Raw genomic sequence first — 25,075 nt, forward strand, 5'->3', positions numbered from 1 at the left:
ACTCAATTTCTATAGTCTGAGTTAATACATAATATTACAAACGGGGATGCTGTTGCCATGCTATTTCTTTAACTTTTGCTTTGTCTCATTTCATGTGACTGCCTTGTCTAAATTTAACTGATCTAGACACGCTGTTGCTATGCCAGTTTATTCTTTTACTTTTACTTTGTCTCATTTAATATGAATTTCCAGACAGTCACTTTCTTGTAGTTTGACCTAGTGGCTTTCTAGGACAAGTTCAATTTCACTTCACTGGCAAAATCAAAGATAAATTTCTCTCCTGACAATATCCCCCACCTTAAGATATAATTGGGATATCAAAATTATATCCTACCAGAAATTTATGGTACACGCTATTCAATCAACCAACATACTATTCACAATGTATGTCAATATGCATATGTTCAAAAGAGAGACTGATAGACATCAACATCAACAGCATATATACATCATACATTACACTATCCTTTTCTCTTCTGCCATCCTTGTTCTGAAAAGAAACAACTTCATAATCATCTCCCAAGCCTTTTAACAACCAACTTTCGCTTTGTTGGTATTCCTAATAAAGGCCTTATAGCTTACTTAATACATCATCTTCAAATGCATAAGCTTTAAGTCTTCTATAACTAAAGCAGAACCATCGAACATGTATACATAAAATCTTCATTGCCTATAATGATACCTTTTAGCAATAATATCTCTACTATCACACATTCTTGCTCAGATATCCTAATATGTTTGTGCGTACTTTGGCTTTCATTTCCCTATACTTCTATGTTGCACAAACCTTACAACAAAATAATATTGTTGATATTTACATGTTTATCTGGATGAAAATCTACTGAAATGTAATCTTGCTACCTGGTTAACACCTGCTACCTCTTAGTACGCCTAGTGTTCTAATACCTCATATATACTTGAACACGTGCACTGTGAGATTAAACCAAGCCTTAAGCATTATTCCCTACTCTTAATCCCTCTACATCTACATTATAATCGCGATTCGCTGATCCTGTAAGAGAAATAGGAGAGAGAGAAAAGCTTTTGTAGCATTTGAAGTTACATGCGCATTATTTTATTCATGACAACTCAACAAATATGTGTTTCATCATTATGTTCTTCTCTTTCTTTGAGTCTTACCTCATCAACATGTAATGGAAAAGCAAGGACCATTACAAACAACAACAATATCAACAGTTACAGCAATCTACTCATGAGGTCAGCCGTTCGGCCTTTTGACTAGCACAATGGACGGAGAGTTAGAAGGCTCGATTATTCCTAATTTCAACATGGAATCAACTTCCTTGCTAATCTCCTCTTCCATAGCCTGAGGTACCCTATGAGGCGGAGATCGCACTGGTCGTTCAGTCGTCAACGAGATTCCACATTGGACTGGATCTACTGTTACCATGTCAACAAACTCCATCTGCACTACACTAGGCATACTGGACATCTCCCCATTCCAATCAGAACCAGCCTCTGCCATATCTTCCTCGTCAGCCATGACCTCAACAACTTCCTCCTTACCTTCGACCCCCTCAACCTCAAAGCAACTGGCCACTGGTACCTCTTCACCTCGACTATAGTACTTCTCCAACAAATTGATGTGATACGTTTTGGCAACATCATCAACGTCGGCCACACAGTCATAGTCGAACTCGTACTTGAAATTATCAACATGTCCTCTTTTCCGCCGTAGAGGGCGCAACGACTCATCATCTTTCTGTTCCTTTAGAAATTCACTCGACCGCACATTATCAACAGGATCTGCAACAGTAAAACCTTTACTAGGCCTCGAATCATTCACCTTTTGTGCACGAGTTTGAACAGCCATCCCAGTATCATCCACTTCACCCGGGACTGCGACCTCGACGTCCTGTTGTACACCATCCTTTGAACTTTCTAGACCCATATCCGGGGTAATGACCTCTACATCCGGGTCAGACACAACACTCTTTGGGACCCAATGTAGATTGGGGTCACTCGGTTCACGAGCCCCTTCTACATTCCCGATAATTACCTCAGTCAAACAATCAGGCATACACACGGCTTCAACTTCTCCTTCAAAATATGGCGAGTCAACAGCTACCTTAGCCACGGGAAAACGCCTAACCGTACCGTCAATCAACCTCACTGCCCGATGTTGACCTGTTAATTGGTCATTTCTAACCAATTTCTCTTTCACCACGCACGTACTACAACCTGTATCACGCAAAACAGACACGGGTGTATTATCTGGCATCAGTCTTCCAGACACAACCGGCATACGATTCGCCTTCGCAGCGACATCATTGTATGTCATTCCACCTTTTTCAACCACTTCATTCTTTACACACTCAAAGTCGTTGACCACTCTCTCAAGGAGGAAACAACCTGCCGTCGAACCAACAACTCCCGGCTCGGGCTCACCCCGCGACACCTCATTCGCCACATTCATGTCTACTTTTGGGGCCGTACCTTCCCCAGCACCCATCAAACCTTGAGCTGATACAGGCCTAGACAACATGGGACAATCTCTTTTCATGTGATTTGGGTTTCCACACATATAGCAACCCCTGCCCTGAAAAGTCCTATTTCCCATAGTCTTTCCCGCCTTTGACTGAGCATCAGCCGGTTTCTGATACGTACTATTCCTTTTGACCTGACTTTGTTGGGGTGGTTCGCTATCCGGCTTTGAATCAGATCGGTTTCTTTCCGATCTCTGTACACCCGAAAATGCATGAGGACCGTGAGCTTCTACATAGATTTCAGCACAATCGACTACCTCCTTGAAATCTTTACATTTTCGTTCCTTAACAAACCTAACTACTTCTCTGGGACAATCTATCAGAAATTGCTCTTGCAAAATCAAATCTTCTAGATCCTTCCTAGTATCCCCAATCTCAGCCTCTTCCACCCAATGATCAAAATACCCCTTCATTCGAGTAGCAAACTGTTTTGGGCGCTCAAACTTCATTGGCTTTGCTGATCTAAAACTCCGCCTATACCCCTCTTCAGTGAGATGATAATATGACATCAACTCATGCTTCACTGTAGCATAACTCTGGCGATCATCAGCACTCATCCGATTCACAACATCTAACGCTTTGCCTGTTAGATTGGAAATCAAATACAACACCCACATGTCTACCGGGATGTTCTGACTTTTCATCAACATTTCGAACTTTGTGACATAAGCATCAAACTTATCATGTGCGTCATCAAATCGACCTACTTTCAGCTTTAAGCCAGCTAACTGGGGCCTACCAACATTCGCTGTTCCTTCCTCTATACGCAACTGTGCTAATTTTATTTCATGTTCGCGCGCCTTTTCTAGAGCTTCGCGTTCACGATCAGCTTCAATTGCCTGGCATCGCTCTGAAACAAAGCTACTCAATTCACCACCACTAAGGCCCATTTCTCTGCCTAATGAAGAGAACTCTCTGATTTGCTCAACACTAGCCATACTGACTATGTAACTTCCAGACTAAGCAAACGTGTAGTCGTACAAAACAGCTGACTAGCACCTAGCTATCAAAGTCCGACAAAAGTACTGCCTTGCAGCCAGCGTACTTAACAACAATTTGTATCTCCGAACGAGCATACAATTGCAAATGACAAACAGCTGAAATTCACTCAACAAGTATTCCACATATCAAACCGCTAGTACCGTGTCAAAAGCGTACTGGAATGCAGGCAATGTGAAATGACACGAGTTCACTCAACAAACATTCCACATACCAAGCATGCCTTGTCAATAAGCATACTAGAGCTGTATCTCCCAATGAGCATACAATTGATTTGGGACTGTACAAACCCAATACAATCTACCAAACATGCCTATACCAGGCAACACCAAGGGCGTAACCTTGCAATAAAGTAACACTCCGCACAGACTGATTCATGCACGCAAATCCCGAATCTATCACACTGCCTCTAACCGGCAATACCAAGGGCGTAACCTTGAAAAAGGAGTAACACTCCACATAGACTCATGCACACAAACCCGAATCAATCAAACATGCACATAAGATGCAACACCAAGGGCGTAACCTTGAAAACGGAGCAACACTCCACACAGATTCAATACCCGAATCCACATCACACATGTGCCTCTAGTAGGCAACACCAAGGGCATAACCTTGGGGAGAAAAACTTCAATCAAACTGTCACGTAAGGCGACATATTCGTACGATTCACACTGGGGTAATGTTTCCGATCAAACATACGAAACGGTTATCATATCGACAATAATAACATGCAATATATGACGGTAATGCGTACGATCGAGCAATGAAACTTCAATCATGAATCAAACACAAACATCACATTTAAGCCTAAAGCATGTTAAAAGAGTATCTGAATAACTTTTTCCAATCAGGTAGCAGGGTCTCGGTGGGACCTCCAAATTGTCACGTGAGTGACTTTTTTTTTTCTCTCTGCTACTCTGACACCAAAGTAATGGAAATTCAAACTGTTCGTATACAGTTATGTTCGAGTTTAATCTTTCAAATCTTTGCAGCTTTCTCGTTCATAACAATACATTGAGCATAAAATATAATATGAAACAAATCACAAATACATAACTTAGGTTATCTTGGATGACCTGAACTGGTGATCCCCTCAGCTTGGCTCAGTCGTCATCGATGTCCGATACCCTCGTCGTCGACCTCGGCACAGTCGCTTGGCTTGTCTCTTGGAAGCACCCCTTGACTTGGCCACTCAGCTAGACGCTACCCTATCGGCGGTCCTCTCAGCTCCTCGGCCTTCACTAGTCCCTGCTACCACGCACACTCATGCCTTGACCTGCGATGCCCGAGCTCAAACGACGGCGAGCAGGCAAATGGAGATTGAGCTCCGTTCCAAAGTTCGGATCATAACTGTCCGAGTTCAGTTTTATCGGCAGCTGGAGCTCGCATCTCACCGACGTAGAAAACCCCCTGAAGAACGACTGCTGCCTAAGCGGAGATCTATGCTGGATGTCTGATCAAAGTATTTCTCCCCGATCCTCTACATTACTCAGCTTTTTATTAGCTTTCCTAACCATAGATGTTCACACTAAAATCCCTTACACTCCGATACACTTGCTTTTTCATGCCTTTCCCACACTAAAGAAATCATCCAATCATCATGCTTAAATATAGCCCTATTGAAACTCTACACAATATGTCTAGCCATCGTCTAGACTGCTGTTGCATAACATCTTTACTCATGAACTTGTGAACAATAAACTACAACCAACACCCTAGTGACACTGACATAGCTGAGTCTCGACTGAGCTAGAGAAAATTCCTAGCCACCACCTGGATGGGAGCTATTACATAACACCTCTATTCACTCAATTTCTATAGTCTGAGTTAATACATAATATTACAAACGGGGATGCTGTTGCCATGCTATTTCTTTAACTTTTGCTTTGTCTCATTTCATGTGACTGCCTTGTCTAAATTTAACTGATCTAGACACGCTGTTGCTATGCCAGTTTATTCTTTTACTTTTACTTTGTCTCATTTAATATGAATTTCCAGACAGTCACTTTCTTGTAGTTTGACCTAGTGGCTTTCTAGGACAAGTTCAATTTCACTTCACTGGCAAAATCAAAGATAAATTTCTCTCCTGACAATTTTATTGTTGGTTAATAGCATTTTATGGAAATTTCTCAACAAATTTCACCTTACCAAACAGGCTGTCGCGTCGTCACAAGTTGGGCTGGTGGTATCGGTGAGAGGGGGGTCTGGTGGCCAGGGAACGAGCGAGCCCCACGCTCAGCCTAGCCTCTCAGCTAACAGCTAGCAGCGCGCGTCCCCCGCGTCCCATGGCCCATGATATGGAAACCGAACAAGTACGAACGAAGACGAATCGACATTCTGTAGACATTTGTTTCATTTTTCATACTGAAATGATTCCTCTGCTCATGAAAATGTAACTAAGGATAGAAAACACATATACCTGTGTAAAATACTATATTTTATTGCTGGTTATAAGCATTTAATGGAAATTTCTCAACAAATGTCACCTTACCATACAGGCTGTCGTCACAAGAAAAAGCTCCGTCACCGAGATTCTCAGAGCAAGGAAGATACCGTGAAATATTGCTTCGCAGCATCAAAAAATAAATAGGAATTGCCTTAAAAATGTGATAAAACATTTGTTCATACATTATTCCACTAACCTATGCCATTTTAATGACTAAAATGTGTTTTATTCTGCAAAAATCTGGCACAAATAAAGTTGGGTCGAGTTGTCCAATCGCAAACCTGACCCTGGACAACTCGACCCGGTCGAGCTGTCCAGGGGTAGGGACGAGTTGTCCAGGGACGACTTATCCCGCGGTCGAGTTGTCCAGGAACCATGTGGAATATAGTGGCGCTATTGTGGCAATACAAACGCCTTCAGAGTGTATGAGCACGTGTTTAAAGAATTCACACCAGCGTTGATCTAAAAATAGTATGGGTGTGTCAACCAATATCAGCGGTGAGGCGGGCTAGGCGAGAGAGAGACCGAGAGAAAATACATACGAGGGAGGTACCCTCCCCAAATGTTATTTGTCTTTGTTCATTTTTCACTGCAGTCATTTTCTTCCATCAGTCTTATCAACTAGAACGTCCATACCACTATTCTTTGTCAATCGTTAGTTGATTTTAGCACAAACGAACTGCCATTGCACACCGCTAATACATACGTAATACAAACAAAAACCAACAAACACTCAAACAAATCCTTATAATGCAAATAAACCAACTCAACACTTTTTTCCTTGATATTTATTGATTTCATTCAAATCATTTATAAATCGACCCATTCTGGGTGTAACATGAACAAAAAAGTTACAAATGGCAATTCGAAACACAAAACAAATCCATTTGTCAATTTATACCACAAATAATCTCACTTCAACACAGATAACTCGATTATAGACCAACCCTACCAATAATTTCTTCACGAGAAAGTTTTGACATGCAGGGCCCTACCAAACCTACATTCCTTGAATATATTGGTTTGGATCATGTAAGGCCTACATCTATCCCAAATATTTAATCCTACCAACATCTGCCATACCATTTATAACTATCCTTCCTCAAATCCAATCCCCAACCCACCAACCCCTGATTAAACAAAACCTAAATCATACCACACCCACATTCACCAACCCAAATACACACACACACACACACACACACACACACACACACACATACACACACACGAAGGTTCGTTATTCCGAAGTTTCGTTTTTTCCGAAGCTTCGATCATTTATCCGAAATACACAATTCCCTATACCTAGAGGTTCGTTGATCCAAAAATGAAATTTGGAATAACTAACCTTCGGAATAATGAGCCTTCGGACGAATGAGCCTTCAGAATAACAAACTTTTGCAATAACGAAATGTAACCCTCTTCCGACATACCAACGCACACCCAAACCGATACCACATTCCTTCCTGATGAAACGATTTCCCAATGTTGATAAATAAGACATAATGGACCGTATGCAGAAAAGCAGCATCCGCCCGCACGCAAGCTCCACTCCGAATTCATATACAAATCTGCCAAACAAACTCATCAAATTCAAAGCTGCTGATAAAATCAATATCAACGTTTATGCCAGCAACAGCTTACTAGGTATCCCTCCCCACGCGCAGCTAAAAAACACATCACACACACACACACACACACACACACACACACACACGCACAAACGGACACTAAATTATCATGTGCACGCGCACATACACACTTCCTTGAAACCTCACCATGACTTTTTACATGGCATGTTTGCATGGATGTAGCCATGTAAGTTATGTGTTAGTATTTCAATGATTATGTCCAGAACGATATTACCCAGCAAAATGTGCTTCGAGGGCGGGCGACAATCCGTGCCGCCAGCCCTCGTCACGGATTGTCGCCAGGCGACAATCCGTGGCGGGGGCGACAATCCGTGCTGCCAACGCCCGTCACGGATTGTCGCCCCGAGCAGGAGGCGACAATCCGTGTAGGGGCGACAATCCGTGTCGCAACAGACGCTCCACCCACGAATTAGTTATGTTCTGGAAGCGAACAGTTTGACAATTAATGTGACTCTGTGGACAACGCAGGTGAGCGATGAACCTGGCGGGTGCATGACACCCTGTAGACATGATTGGTTAAGACGTGGAAGTGTCGGTGAAGGAAAAATATGAATGTCATGTGAAATTGGTAATAAGATGAATGAAATGTGAACATAATTTAAATATTGGCACTTATATGCTGCATGATAATTGCGGGTTAGCACAGAACCCGGATGTAAACGGAAGCAGTGTAGTTGAAGACAAATGTTATAACCCCGGTAAACCGTCGTGCGTGCAGGCTGGTCATCTCAGGATCAGCACTACGGTGGTGTGAACCAAACAGTGTTGTATTTGATAGCAGATAGCAGTGTTGTCAGGGATAACGAATTGATAGTGAAGCTGTTATGATTATTCTGAACAAGTGTCAAGCCAAAATTACAGGTGGAACCGGACCAAGTCAGGGTCCCGTTCACATGGTTGTCGAATATAAGAGTATGGTAATTTAATTTATATCACTCAGAATTTTGATTTTGCCTTTTATGTTGGTCACAATTTCTTGATTTCAGTTCTGTAAATATTCCACAAATTGTTTTATTAAATTGTACATTAAAGTGAATGGCACGAGTGTAATCGAGTATTATTTAAGTCCGCCAATGTGACAGATGTAAATGACAGTTCGTTCAACAATTTACCCTACGTGACAACTCCATGAAGCAAAATAAGATAATCAACTTGTGAGTGGGACGGGGGAGAGGTAGGAAGGAATATGCCGGACCATCATTTAGCATGGACAAAAGTGGGTAGATGAAGATAATGAATTCAACCATAGATGACTATCTACTTTTACGTATCTACTAAATCTAAGTATGATTATGATACATTAATGCTACAATAAAACTCACGATTTTTACAGTAATTTGCTGGGGAGGGTTGGGATGTAAAAGCTGTGTCTGGTCGCGGATGTGGGATGGCTTGGATTGTATCCCCCTGCCATAATACTATGGTTGCTGCAAAAACGAGTCTGTCAACTTTGAATTGTAGGGCATATTATTACAACTTCATAGGTATTGTATCCCTTTTTATAATATACATAAGCTTTGGAAATTTGGTTTTTACCAGAATTGTAGTCATACGAATAAATTATAAGGATTTATCTAGCCTAAGTTGAAAATATGTGTTGAATTAATTTCTCATGTAAACTGAATCAAATTGAATGGCTATGTTTATCATCAAAAGTCGCAGCTCAATACCTGGATTACAAAAGTACGGAGAGAAAATGTACTACACAAGGAAAACACAGTGGATATAAAATTCAAAACATCATCGACATGCGCAACGTGAAATCCTGTGCGTAGATTGATGCATGTAAATCAGATTAAATTAGAGATGACTGGATCGAGTGACACACACACACACACACACACACACATACGCAAATGAAACATGTTTTTCTTTCTTTTTACCTAACAACTATCACTAAAATGTAAATTTTTTTCCACTTAAGGATAAAACGTAATGTGCATAACAATAATTTTAAGAAATGTTTAAAAGAACTTAAAAAAAATCAGGAATGTTTATTCTTTCCTAGATAAACGTTTTAAGAAGGTTAAAAGAGCCTTTCAAAAAACCTTGTACAGGTACAATCTCGAATTAGCGTATGCCAATCCTAACACAAATCCGATATAATCCTATCCTAACCTGTTCCCAATGTCTTACCACCAGCCTATACCTACTACATCATATTATACGAATAATTTATGAGTTGTGAGTGCATAGGGCACGAATATCGCACGAGGCGCGAGATAAGCCACTGGTCTATTCAACAAGGCGCGTAGCGCCGCGTTGAATAGACCAGTGGCGAATCTCGCGCCGAGTGCGGTATTACGTGCCCCAATGCACGAACAAAATCATAAATTATTCGTTTTATACAACACCTTGTCCACAATCACAGTACTAAGTTAGTGACCGCTAACTCAGGAAGGCCCAAAATAAATGTAACAATTAGGCCGAGAATTGTAAACCACCCTGTGTACTGCTTTCAAACACTCGTCATGATTCGACCACACAGTCACAGGAATCACAAACTCCGCAGGGTCTACCCATTCTACGCTAACGTTAGATCGAGTTAGGCCTGACTGTTAAGCTTACCTGAAATGTCGGTAGATCTAGTAGTAGGTCTAGACTTTCTCTATTTCCGAAAATGATTTTGTATAAAAACACATAAAAATAATCAAATTACGGTTTCTCAACTTGAAATGAAGTCTTGATTTTGGGATCACTATGGTCCACGTAGCAGATCAGAGTCAAAACTAAAAACACAGCAGTAGGTAGGCCGCAATACATGCAACTAGCTAGGTAAAGTAGCTGCGCGTACACGTTAACGTTGCAGTACTCCGCCGCGACTGGTCTGTTTACCGGCAGCGCATCGCAGCGCAGCCGGCCAGTACGTACAATGTAGTTTGCTGGCGCTTTGCTGCTGTGAGCCACAGAACTCTGTGAGCGGCCATGCATTAGTAGCCCCCCACGAAGCCGTGCTATAGTACCTTCGAGCCGTGCAATAGGCCCATGCCAGGGGCCTATTGTATGGCTGTCACTCTCAATGAGTTTGGTAGGTATTTTCTATTGAATGTCATGTGACATGTTCTTGGCCAATCACAATTCGACATCATTCTGAGGTGTTGTATAATCCTAACTAATGCATTATTATGTATCACATTCCTTTATATTACGACAAAACTGTTGTAATGCGTGAGGACGTTATTATGGTTACTAAAATTAAATCACACATACCTTAATTAGGTCTATCAAAATATGAAAATACCTCTTCATAACACAATTGAAAAAATGAATAACTGAATAATAACATAAGTACGATTTTAATGTAGTTAAAAATTTGAACCCTGCACGACTACTTCATATAGATTTCAAAGTTTTTTATATATTTCCACTAGTTTTTTTTTAATTTAAGATTTCGATACTTGAATATTAAGTATGCATGAATATTCTTAATGTTGAAACGAAAAGAAGACCTAAGGGCCTAATACATTTTTTTTTTTCAAAAATGTTCATTACAGACGCAGGCGTAGCAGAGCTAATAGAAAACGTTTCGTAGAGAAATTAATGAACAAGAAAGACGTAGCAGACATACTAAATTCCAGTTTGTTATAGTCCATAGACGTTAGTAAAACGTTTTCTAAAAACTATGTGCTTTGCGGGAAAAAAAAATTGCGTCCAAACTCTGACGTTATATGAATGTTTGTTTTAGACAAAGACTTACTGATCTCGAAAAAAAAAAAAAAAACGTTGAGGAAACGTTCTGGAAACGTTATGTATTTGCTGGGGAGAGAAAGAGAGACATAGAGAGAGAGAGAGAAGGGATGAAAGGAAATGAAAGAGGAGAAAAAGAAGTAGTAAAAGATAATAAGGGGGAGATAAAAGGTAGATGAGAAGAACGGATTTATAAATGAAAAGAAGAAGAAAGCGTAAAAGAAGGGGGAAAAGAAAGCTAGCAAAAAAAAGAGAGTTCAACGCATGACATTCAGTAATAACCAAGGTGATATAGCGTAGAATCTGAATTATTACACAGTTGAATCATGTTGAATACATTAACCACACTAACGACATAGTCATTAGCACTAGCGGGGGAGGTTTAAGAGAGACACGTTTTGTGATAAAATGAATGATCTATGTGCATGGTTTGAGGCAGCAGATATGCATGCTAAGAACATTAGAGGGCTCTATCTCTCAGCAAAAGATAATAAACAAAAAGAATATCATCATCATCACTTGTGTGGGTATGTGAGTGTGTGTGTGTGTGTGTGTGTGTGTGTGTGTGTGTGTGTGTATGGGTAAGGATACAGATAAACTCGTATTATCCGTATTTGGAAAATATTATGTTCATGAAGTTGAAATGGGGGGGGGGGGGGTCTTTTTCCAGAGATGCTAGAGTAAAAAAAAAAAGAATGGTCTAAATTTTAAAGAAATATTATGAAGAATAAAAACGATATTACGATGGTGGAAACAGTGTGATTTAACACTCATGGGTAAAAAACGTATGCATCACCAAAAGTTTTGATGAGGATTGTGAGGAAGACGGAATAAAATGCCACAACGTTCATCCCTTCTCCAAAACAAAGCGATCTTAATTTTGCTCCCAGGCTCAGATTCATGGAGCCATGTCTAGAGTGTTCGTGTACGTTACTCGGTTTCTACCATTGCTTTAGCATATACTCTTGCACGTACAACGTGCGTCTATTATGGACGTACATTTATCCCCCCCCCCCCTTCCACAGTAAAAGTAAATTGTAATAAAGTAAGAAAAAAAGTGCGCAGATGGGCTCACAAACTGTTTTGTTATACACATAAGGGGCATCTGAATGGGGTCAGCGAAAACCGATACAACGAACTAAGCTCAGCCCTGATCGCGAAACAAGGAACACTACATTGGGAAATTTAACAAGGCAAATAATAATGCGATACACGAAGTTTTCAAACAGAAAGAGAACAGATTATAGCATAAACTCTAGTCTTTCTATTTAAGCTATTTTTCTTCGAAGCATAACACATTATATAAACATGAAGTTAGACCACGAATGCAGGCACTGTCTTATTTCAGGAACCTACATATCATGATTCCCGTATAGCAATTGACGCCTAGGACGGTAACCAGGTATACCAGGTTCCCGAATGGAACGGGATATGTGATTAAAAAAAAAAAGTCGGCGCATGTACCTACACTCACTTACATACACAAACAAACATACACAACTACATTAGCAATACACGAGATAACAATTTCACAAACACACACCTATTGTGCTATTATAATCTCATACTAATTCAGAGTCATATTGATTGTAATTCCAGAGTACCTTTCAAGTAAATACGCTTGAAAGTTTACTGTTTTACCGTCTAATTACATTTACCATTAGAGTGGAGTAAAATTCAGATTTGAGGAGCTTAAAATGAAAAAATGACTCCTTGTAGACTGAGGTACGAATAAAAAATAAGTTAACATTTTGTACAGTGTAGTGTGCCATAATTATAATCACCTTTTGATTAATGTAGATAATTAAGTAGAAATACAGGTAAAATGTAGATTTCCATTATAGCATACATAATTTACCATATACTGCACTCTCCGATAGTTGACTAGGTTGACTGGTAAGAATGGACAAAAAAAAATGACTAGGTTTACCCATTTCGACTATTTCGAGTTGTCAATCAGTCCTCAATCTGATCAAAATCAGGGCACGAATCTTTTTGCTCGTTTTGTAATGCACGGTCACATAAAATGAATTATAGAACATTTTTATTGCGTTTTCATTGCATTATTACGCATCACGATTATTCATCCGTTTGGATAAGCAAAGCTCCAATGTGTTACAACTCTACAGTGATGAAAGACTGCCAGTTGGTGCCTAGTAACAGATCTTTCACAAATGCCCCTTGTGATTCAGTCTTTAAAAAGATGACGATGCTGCAGGTATAAAAAGAACTTCAGTGAACATGGTCAGTCACTGTGACAAAGTAGGCCTTCCACAATGAAATAAGTTATGTATGTAGTAGCACTTGTCAATTCAAATTGATACGTCTCGATCTGATGGGGTAATGGATATTGAATCTTGTCAGATTGTCCCTCCCATTATAAAACATACACACAGAGAGTGCAACCGTCAGGGTGCATTTATGCTGCTTTGCACCGAGACATTTCAGTAATTGAATTCAATCACTCACTGAAAGTACAACATCAGGGGTCACATGCATACTTTATGAGAGCTTATAAAAAAAAAAACACACACAGATCGCCTTTCCAACCGGTAAGACAGATTTCACGAAAATTTGATAGTTCTAATCTCGTTCCGCCCAACTCAATATTCTAGGAAAGTCCTCCCTCTCCCCTTTCATTTCTCTCTCTCCCTCTCCTATGCCCCCCCCCCCGAAAGCATTTGATATCAAGCCCTATATTGTTATATTACCAAGGTGAATACATGCTTCATCAACTAAAAAACAAACCCCTAAAAACCTGCATACATGCACACTAAAGCAGGTCATTGCGATGTCTTGTGCAATACGATTTCATAACCACGAAGATGTCCCTTTATGTCTTTCTTTGTACTTTACCCCCTCCCCGACAGGAATCTCATTTCTATTTCAATATTTTTCATCTCTCTCTCTCTCTCTCTCTCTTTCTTTTGGCCTGCACCGGTGTTATGTTTTTTCCTAATATCTATTTCTCGGCTTTGAATCGTACTTTTTTTTTCCTTTTTTTTTCTTCTCACTTGTTCCTTGATTTTCACCTCTTAATTCCTCTCTCGGTTTGGACATGATTCATCCAACAAGGTGCCGTGGATCGTTATATGTGTGTGTGTGTGTGTGTGCATGTTAGTGTGTGTGTGAGAGAGAGAGAGAGAAACTGCGTCTGTATAAATGAATGTGTGTTCTTGAAATATTGAGGTGGCAATAAAGACATTTTCGATACCGACAAGGGTGGTAGATCGGCATTATTCTTTCTAGTCTTTAATTGATCTTCAAAAAGGTCAGCAGATTTAAGATGAAGATTTTTGGTGTGCAACTTGCTGCCTACCTATTGCCGATCATTTGCCGAATTGTAGCCGACCATATTACTCATGTACTAATCACTACTAAAGCCCTACTTATACTGCAATTGATGCATTCCTCTTCATTCATTCACGCACCGTTTACTGATCACGCAGTGTTCCCTATTGATCTATGAAGATTCGATTGAGAGGCGCGCGTAAGAGATTCTGTTCCTTCACCGGACGATCTCGCCTCATCTTTTTTTTTCTCATCGGTCACTCATCGGAAGCAAAGTTTGTTCCTACCGGCCACTCACCAAAGTGTATCGGATAGCAGTCTAATGAATCCGACTTGGTTGGCCGACTATCAGCTGAGCGTCAGACATGTCGCGCGTGATCCTCATCGAACAATCTTGCCTCGTGGGATCACGACCCGACAGGTCTGACACTGACCTGATTGTCGACTAACACAAGTCTGATCCATCGGACTGCGATCCGATATACTTCGGTTGGTGGCCGGAAGCGATAAAGTTTGCTTCCGATGAGTGACCGATGGGAGAAAATCTCTGTGGAATGGGGTATAATACTGACCTGAGAGTCGATTAACACAAGTCGGATTCATGAAACTGCGATCCAATAATGAACTTGGGTGGGTGGCCGTGAGCACCAACAACAATAACAACAAAAATATTTCCAACAAAAGACCGGTGAGAGAGAGAGAAAAAAATGATAACAAACAAACCTCTGTGGAAGGGGAGTATAAGGGAGTTCCAGCGAATGTAGCACCAATGATCCAAACTGCGTCTGATAACTTATGGTTTTCATTACAGTTGCCAACCAGTCGACGACCAGTTGCCAATCAGTCGCCGACCTAACATCGACTAATTGCAAACCTTTCCTCAAGCAGTACGCTATTCATCTTTCTTTCTTTTTTTCATCGTTGATGCGAACCCTTCTCCCCAAAAGGTCGCTAATGGTTCGCAAACAATCGACAATCGGGCGGCAACCGGTCGGTAGCCAGTCTGCGATAATGATTTTGGGGTTTGGTGGCTGATTGGTCGTCAATAGTTGCTTGTAATGTTCGGTTGCTGGGAATTGACGACTAGCCTTGTGGATGTATAGTCAGGCCCTTAGGTTCAAAATCCATATCACACACCACCCACACTATGAATAATGAACTGCTGCTTCTTCTGGCGCTTCTACTACTTTGAAAAATGTCAATGATAATGATAAAAATGATGATGATGATGATGATGATGATGATGATAATGATAATAATACTAGCAGTAATAATAATTATAATAGCAGCATGTAAGCCTATATAGTACAGTTGTACATCATCTTCTCAAGGCTAATGTTATCATAATTGTTACTAATATGGCTATGATAATCATGTCAATGATGACAGTGATAAATTTTGAATACAGATAATACTGAAGATCATACGAATCGACTGTGAGAAAATAGTGCCAATTTGACTGAAAATAACCCCACTGGAGAAAGAAGATGATAAATGTGGAAAATAATGTCAAATATCAGTCCGTATTTTCTTTATTATTCAGTCTTGTGATAAAACACACCGGGGACTTCAGTTTTAGGTAAGATAGAGTCATGTGTAAAGCAAAGGTTGCAGCATTTCTTTGCTATCAATGGTTATGTTTCAATTTAGCAAACATGTCATTTACCTTTGCTTATGGTATAGATGTGGTAATCTTCATGAAGAAGTAGGAAACATTGAGATAGCGATAACCAGACAGCTGTTTCTGAAACGATGTTATGATACATCTATGTTTTTCAGGATACAACATTCACCGGGCTTTGCGTGGCAAAATATCAAAGTGTGCATGTTGCTATTGGAAATATCGGTGCACACTAAAATGATTGAATCAAGTTGTGTCATACATTAATGATTACCTTCGGCGTTTTGTACTTATTACCATCCCGTGGCTGCATGCTAGATTGTGACCTGCGTACATTTGCTGCGTTCTGCCGCGTCACTTCCCAAAGCCCCTGGCACGAATATGACGTGGGCTTCCAAATTTGTATGTATTATTTTTTTCTGTATTCTTGAAAGCCGCAGCATTCTGTAGATTGCAACATTTCTATGATAATCATCATATCTCATCTGAGGAGTGTACAAATGCACTTGTATTGTTGATATTTGGTGTGTTGGTGTGTGTGTAGGTGTGTGTGTGTGTGTGTTTTGTGTGTGTTTGTGTGAGCTTGTGTATTCGGGAGATCTCTACAATTATTCGTCTACATTTTTATAGTTTTTTTTTTCATTGACTAGATAGGATAACGTCAATACATTGAGGTATGTTCCACAACTTGGTTCTTCCGCGTGTAATCTAGTCCTTTAAGTTTTGAAAGGATGTATTACGTAATACGTTCATACAGAAAGAATTGTTCTGGAGAAAATATTTTCCACATACATGGAAACAATATATCTTCATTTTCTCTCGGCATATTTTGTTTTCTAGTTGTTGGTTTCTCAGATTATATCGTCAGAGCGCAACGATATCTCACCGACCGGCCACACCTTACACATAGCCTTTTTACAAATGACAATACGACTTCACAACTACATCAACCGTCGTACCTGAGCGCCACCAGTGGCATATGCTGTATATTAACGTTTTAGGAGAGCTAATCTGTGGCATTCACTTTAAAAAACTTTATTGCGTCGTGACGCAGATCGAGAAGTCAGGAAACACAGGTAAGAAGCGTGTATTGTTTGGTGTTAGTGGCATTATCGTGTATGACTTTGTGACATCATCACTAGAAATTTCTGTGTGCAAACGTTTGTTTTTTTTTTTCATTACGTCAAACTTTTGCAAAGTACAATATGATAATATTATAAGTTTTTTTATGTCATTATCTTTTATTATCATTTATTCCGGCAAACATTTACAATATACAATATGATATAATTGATTATCATAAGGTTCTTGAATTCGTCATTTGTTTTCAAGGAACTCAAACGATAGAAATGTAGGTTAAAACATGCCTGACATACATCTGTATAAAACAAAAATTTTGTTTTGTTACACCTCTCTTTCAGTGAGAGACATGTAGAAGGAGAATTTGTCTACTTCTTGAAGTCACAAGATGGTAGCAATTGAAAATATATATTTGATGAATGCTAATTGGTTTAGCTACTGACGGAAAACATTATGAACTTTCCTTTGTGTTTCCTTTTCTTTGTGTTTCAATTATCTAATTGATTTTAATTGCATCGTGATGAATAGCAGCGTATTACTTATTTTCATGTAAATATATAAGCTAACAATTTGAACATCGCATTTTTTTACCAGTTACTGTAATAAGATGTATATGCAAATACACGCTGAAATTTATTAAAAATGAGCTCCAGACGTCACTGCCTCAAAGACTCAAGTGAAGTCCATCCATTTGTCACACATTGCATACACCGTCGACGGAGCATTTTCAAAAGTGTGTGTGTGGGGAGGGGGGGGGGGTGGGCTCACTTCCGTGTTTCTTCAGCTGACAAACAAACAAACAAGCAAAGTCTTACCGAGCTCACACTTCAAGTTTCTATCTATTTCTTTCTAGTGGCACTGGAAAGGGGGTCCCAAAGTGGTAACACCTTATGGTTTCCTTTGTATGGTGCAAAAAAAAAAAAGTGAAAAGGGGCCGAGCCCCCCCCCCCCCCCCCCCGTTCCGCTGGCCATGGCATATTGTTTACTTCACGTCGATCTCTTAATTAATTATGACAATGAATAATTTGTAGACAATATTCCACTGTTGTTGTTTACTGTTTTCATTCCACATTGTCTGTTTATCGCATTGAACTGAACAGAGGTGAGTTGAAATGAATTGAACTAAACTGAACTAAATTGAAGTCTGTCAGAAATATGGTCGTCCGAAGTTTATACTGTTGTCTCTCACGTTATGCCATTTTTGTTTTTTACAATAATTGTCTTTGTCGATCAACTTGTTCTTTTCTTTGGAATCTTTTAGGTTCCCGAATGGGTTCTCCATTTTTTTTTTTTTGCGTTTGCAATTGAAATTGCATGCGTGTGTGTGTTTGTGTGTGGGTGTGTGGGTGTGGGTGTGCTTGTGTGTGTGTGTGTGTGTTTGTGTGAGTGGTTATCGAACTGACATACTTAAATAAGTACTTGAAAACAGGTCTGACAGCTACTCATATAATTTCAACTCACACGATTTAAACTCTGAGATTTGCCGCCATTTTGCCTTGCATATAACCTCAGATAGTGCCAATGACTCGCTTCACTGTTCACGGAACAGTTCAATTGTGAATCACATACCATCTGACAATGAGGAACAAAACACCTGCGAAATCTGTGCTCTTAAATGTAAGGGCATGGAACGCATTTGTATGAGGTGTAAAAGCCTACACTTTCGTGTCGACCAGCTGTGTATGGATGTGAAAAGAATTCAACATGCTGTCGTTGCGCTACAAGACGCTCCCTCTAATGCCAGATGCCCCACACCACCAAAGTCGAATCAAACATCTTCAAGAATGCGCATACCTCCCGACAATGAACCCACACCTCCCGGTACAGCGAGAGGTCCGCGCCCAAACTCATCACCTCCTACCCAACAATCTACTCAACCCCCTCCACCCACATACTCCAACGCTCCACCCCCTCCTCCACAGCGACCACCTCCGCGTCATCAATACTGGCCTGTATACCGTCCTGACCCAACAAATGTGAGTCAACCTCGCCTTGATACCCAACAACCCATGTCTGGTTTTGCAATGTTCAATGTACCCCCTCCAAACTTCGCAGCCCCTCCATCACGACAACGCCCAACTCTTCAACAACCTGCAGCAACAACCCATTCATTCAATACGCGAGTCCGCCCTCCCCGATATACCCAGTTCACTCATCCGTCACACTATGGAATACCCCCCACCATCACGCCTCAACCCATGTTACGTCCATCCTTTGCTTCAGTAGTTCGCGGAACAAATAATGCTATGTCCCCCTATCCCAACGTCTGCGAACTGTGAGCCTAATCATCGGGCGCGATCATGCCGTCATGGTATCCAACTTCAATGCAGACGTTGCTCTCAATACGGTCACAAAGCAAAAGTTTGCTCCGTAAAGCTCAGTAAACCCTCCTGCTAATGTTTTGTCAAGAAATGAGTATTCGAAATGTTCTTCTATATGATCACGTGTTAAAGGTTTCAAAATCGCTCGTCTTAATGTCAGGAGTCTTATTGATAAGATTGATGAAATTCGATTATTACCGAACAGGATTCACTTTGATTTATTATGCTTATCTGAAACATGGCTTCACGAATTGATTAGTGATGATTTGATATCAATTGATGATTATGTACTTGTACGCAAAAAAAGATAGAGTAGAAAAAAGACGTGGTGGAGGAGTTTGTATATACATTCATAAAACGCTATCTTTTATTATAAGACAGGACCTATTTTCAGACTCTCTGGAAGCTGTATGGATTGAATTGTTACAAACTAGGATGGAAAATATAATCGTTGGTTGTGTATATAGACCACCTAATGCAGGTAGGTTGTATTTTGATTGTTGTTTGGATATTCCTGAGAAAATAACAGATGAAAATAAAGAGAATGTGATTTTGGTAGATTTGAATTAAGATTATAAGTTTGATGAAAATTTGTGTAATAATCCTATCAATTTGATTGAAAATCTGTTTTTGTTAACACAAATTGTTCATAAGCCGACGAGGGTAACAGATAAATCATCAAAGTGTTTAGATCATATACTTACCAGTTTCCCTCATAAACATACTGTCTGTAATGTAGCTAAGATTTCAATCAGCGATCATTATCTTATATATACATGTGTTGACATGAGGATAAGTACTGATAGGAAACATAAAGAAATTGTCTTCCGTGATTTTAATGCGTTTGATGAGATTAGGTTCTTGGATGATCTTCAGAGAGTTTTTTTCAATGAATGATTTCACGGATGAGGCAGAAGGAGTTAATGAAAAATTGATAAAATGGAAAACTATATTCTTACAAGTATGTGATATGCACGCCCCTTTAAAAAGGGTAAGAGTTAAAAAGAGATGTTGTCCATGGATCACAAAAGATATTGTAAAGCGGATTTATAAAAGAGACTATTTAAAGAAAAAAGGTGAATCCCAACCTCTTTTTAAGAAGGAATATCAAAGAGTCAGAAACAGTATTACAAAACTTAGACGCAGTAGTAAAAAGAAGTATATGAATGTTATGTTAGATAAATGTAAAAATGACTGTAAGAGACTGTGGAGAGAACTGAATAGAGTCACGGGTAGAAAACGTAAAGAAGATAACGTTCCGATGGAATTGACTGCTGATAAATTGAATGAATATTTTGTTAATGTCGGTAAACAAATAGTAGAATGTGGTAAAAGTACTTTTCAATGGAATCATTCTGAATGTATCTATGAGTTTATTTTTGATTGTGTCTCTGTCGATAGCATTCGTAATTCTCTCATAAATCTTGGCAAAGATAGCAACCTTGACATTCTGAATTTTGATTCTAAGTTGTTATGTATAGCTGCTCCTGTCATTTCTGAAACACTTTATATTATATATAATAAGAGTTTGACTGATGGAATTGTTCTCACTGATTGGAAAAGGGCTAAAACGACGCCTATATACAAGGGCAAAGGAAGTAAAAATGACCCTTCAAATTATAGACCAATTTCTGTCGCTTGTCATGTGTTAAAAATTTTTGAAAAGCAGATTAAAGATCAGTTATTGGCATATCTTCAGCAAAATGATTTGATTAACATAGACCAAGCCGCATTCTTGCCCCATCACTCAACTAACACTTGTCTCCATCGAGCTGTTGATGCTTGGTTGGAGTCTTTACGATCGTGAAGTAGTTGCTGCATGTTTTCTTGATATTTCTAAGTGTTTTGATTCAATTGATCATACGTTATTATTGCATAAGTTGGAATGTTATGGCATCAAGGGCAAACAATTGAAATGGTTTTCTGATTATTTAACTGGTAGGAGTCAAAATGTTTTTTGCCATGGTCATCTCTCAACATCCAAAAGTATCACGACAGGGGTACCACAAGGGAGTGTGTACTTGGGCCTATACTTTTCCTCATATTTATTAACGACATTTCCGAATCTGTATATTCATGTTCCTGTAATGTATTCGCAGATGATGTAGTAATTTATTGTTCGCACAAAGATACTGATAGAGTTACATCAATGTTGCAAAATGATCTGAACTCGATATATAGATGGTACAACTTGACAAATTAGGGATTAACTTAGATAAGATTAAGGTAATGTTATTAAGTCCACGGTGCTCCAAAAGTTTGAAAATTTTTCTTGATGGAAAAAGGATTGAACAGGTTCGTGATTTTAGGTATTTGGGTGTTATAATAGACGACCATCTTCAGTGGGATGCAAACGTACAAAATTTAGCCAAATCTATTTCTATGAAATTATTTATGTTACGCAAAATGAACCAATTTTTGGATAAAGATTCACTTAAACTTTTGTATACTGCAGTTATTCAACCGTGTATTGATTATTCATGCTCCGTTTGGGGAAATTGCTCTGCTAAAAATAGAAATATTCTTTATCGATTACAAAAGAGGGCAGCACGAATTATCACATCAAATTTTGATTACGAAACTGCAAATGCGAATGACATTATCAAGGTTTTGAATTTACAAGCATTTGAAAATAGAAGGAATTATTTTTGTCAACGCTCATGTATAAATGCATCCATGGACTTGCCCCCACCCGAATGTACAATAATATTGAGATGATTTTTGACAGGCATGGGTTTAATACAAGAGCAGCTGATTCTTTGAACGTGGTACCACCTAAACCGAATGTAGAGTGTTTTAAAAGGTGCTTTAGATATGCAGGAGGAAAGGTATGGAACTCTCTGCCAAATGTTTTAAAGAAATCAAAGTCATTGTCAGCTTTTAGATTGTTATATAAGAAAATGTATTTTCACAGATTTTATCAAACGCCCCGTTTTTACACAATATGTACCATATTATTTTTTTTTTCGTCACACTGTGTTACCCAAACTTGCCTGGTGCAAATTATGTGTGCGTGAATCCTTGATTGTGTGTTATGGGTATACATGCATTCGACTGTTTCGGTTAAACGGGCATGACTGCCGGATTGCATGTAATCTATTTATTAGTTTAGATTTTTACATACAATTTCTATCTGCTTTTTATGATCGTGGGCTTGTTGATACAAGTCTTTTCTGGCAGAGTTTTTACATTCCTTTTGTACACCAAATGGTATGATTGTGTATATAATCTTGCATCATTTGATTCACTGTTTTAATATATCCTTTTTATCATAATTATTGTTTCATTATATCATACTTAGATCTGGTTACTACTGATTTCAGTTTAACGTATCGATTGCTCCTTTCAGCTCTGATTGCTTGTTTAATTGTAGTGGTTTTTATGCTTATATTTATGTAACATGATTTTTGAATTTATATAGTTGGATTGTACAGGACCTTGATGTAAAACAGCACTCACTTGCTGATCTTGTTATCCTGTCAAAATTTGTTGAAATAAATAAATAAATAAATAAATAAATACGCAATATAATTCGCCAAAAGGGCAAATATCTAGCTTGACTAGTCTGATATCAAGAATTACCGGTATACCAGTTAATTTTTTTGATATCTCATACGTTTGTGTAATCAGGGTGGTATTTATCACAATGACATAATCAACGACATGTTTCTTTCGCTAAATTATTCCAACAGTAGTGCATTCATGAAGCCATCTGCTAAAATCTACTTGAATGAAATATAATTTCGCTTGAAGAATCGCTTACCCAGACTAATCGTGTTCAACGTAAGATTATCGTCAATTATGTGCGATCAATTTGATCGTTAAACGAGTTAACTTCATTGGTGTTAGTTTGTAGATAACTGCGATTAAAAAAAAAGTGTGTTTCGATGTTTATAATCATTCGTATAGGAAAATTTCTTTCATTGTAACAAGTGAAGCATCACTGGAAAGGGGGGTTAGTTTGCCCCATTTGGTGATAATTTTGTTTGACATGTTTAAAAATGGTGCTTAACTCGCTTTACTTTCAAGAACTTCATTATACTTTTGTGATATTTGTGTAATTCTCAAGCATATTCTCTCCCTTTGTTCAGGTTCCTAGTGTACTTCAATTAAGTACCATGATGCAACTTTTACAGCGACACCATGTTGCTATGGTGATAACTATCCTGTCACTTCAGAGAGGTGGGTGGTTCCTGAATTAAAACTTTATATAACTTTTCCCATTTATTTTCAAACTTTTTTCATTCAATTTCACAAATTTCTACTTCAATTTCGTCGCGGTATGTCTGGAATAGGCCAATCTTACTTTCAAATTCGTCTTTCGTCATTCATTTTCAAATAAAGTCCATTCAATTGAGTCATTTGGCATACATTTTCCTCATTTACAGTTCAAATTCGACAGAGCTTTTACTGGAATGGTTCTCCTATTTCAAACGGAAAGATGGCAGTCTCTAGCCTCCCTCATTACAACACATTTTTATATATTTCATTACGCAAACTACATTCACACAAGTGAGAGAACACTGGCCCAAAATACAAACAAAAAAGCACAAAATAAATTGCACACACGTTCGCAGCCCTTGATTTGCTTTTTTTTTTTATTCTCTGTTATCTATTCTATCGGGTCTCCCTATCCAATGTCGCACATAGTACACGCGAATGCGAAATGTAGGTCATTTAGTTTTGCTCTAAGTGCTTGACTAAAAAAAAAAAAAAAAGAGCTGAAGTAGGTCATTCAATTTAGTGAAGAGCGGTAATGACTTTCAAAATCGATTTTGGGATGAAACTGTCACCAATCTGCATACAATTCATACATTATTTTGAACATGTAGGCCAAGGCTACAACCTATTAAATCTGGTCATTGAACCCCAGCAAGAATCCCGCGAAATGATTATAATTTTACAACTTGTGCATGCACTTTTTGTATAAAATTATATCATTTTGTGTTCTATCATATTTGTTTCTGTATCTTTTCAAGTTTCTTCTCTTCCCTCATCCTGTGGATGTTACTATTAAAGAGCGAGGTAATTCAATTTATTCCTCGTCATTGTAAAGTCGCTTAATATAGGTTTTCCCATCCATTTTCGCACTTTTGTCATTCAGTTTCAAAGATTCATTATTCAATTTCGTCCTGAGAAGCACGTGGAACGCAAACCCTAACTTCAATTTCGTCAATTGTCAGTGTAATTCGTTTTTCGTCAAACATTTTCGCAGACGTAGCATTCAGAATCGTCAATTGTCATTCAAATTCATCCCTCCCGCTGACGGATCGTAAAATGTGAAGATCAAATTCGTTTTTGTTCACACAATTTCATGAATTTTTCATTCAAATTAGTTCGATGTTGTCGATTCTTTATTTTGATGGTGAACCAACTTTAAGTCGACATATTTTTACTTTCTCTCGTAAATTGGATCGTTACACATCATTCCCTAACCATTTGCTTTAACAATACACACGAAAGACATG

At 38.9% G+C, this 25,075-nt stretch overlaps 1 protein-coding gene across 1 annotated transcript; it reads right to left on the reverse strand.

The window, feature by feature from the left end:
- Positions 1–1,219: 1,219 nt before the first annotated feature.
- LOC139736304 (uncharacterized) lies at positions 1,220–3,445 on the reverse strand. The gene has a single exon (XM_071647033.1). The coding sequence runs from the start codon at positions 3,443–3,445 to the stop codon at positions 1,220–1,222; it is 2,226 nt and encodes a 741-aa protein (XP_071503134.1).
- Positions 3,446–25,075: the final 21,630 nt, after the last annotated feature.

This window comes from Diadema antillarum, unplaced genomic scaffold, assembly GCF_040938485.1.
Source record: "Diadema antillarum isolate AM-2024a unplaced genomic scaffold, OU_Dant_1.0 seq00000636_RagTag, whole genome shotgun sequence".
Lineage (NCBI taxonomy): Eukaryota > Metazoa > Echinodermata > Echinoidea > Diadematoida > Diadematidae > Diadema > Diadema antillarum.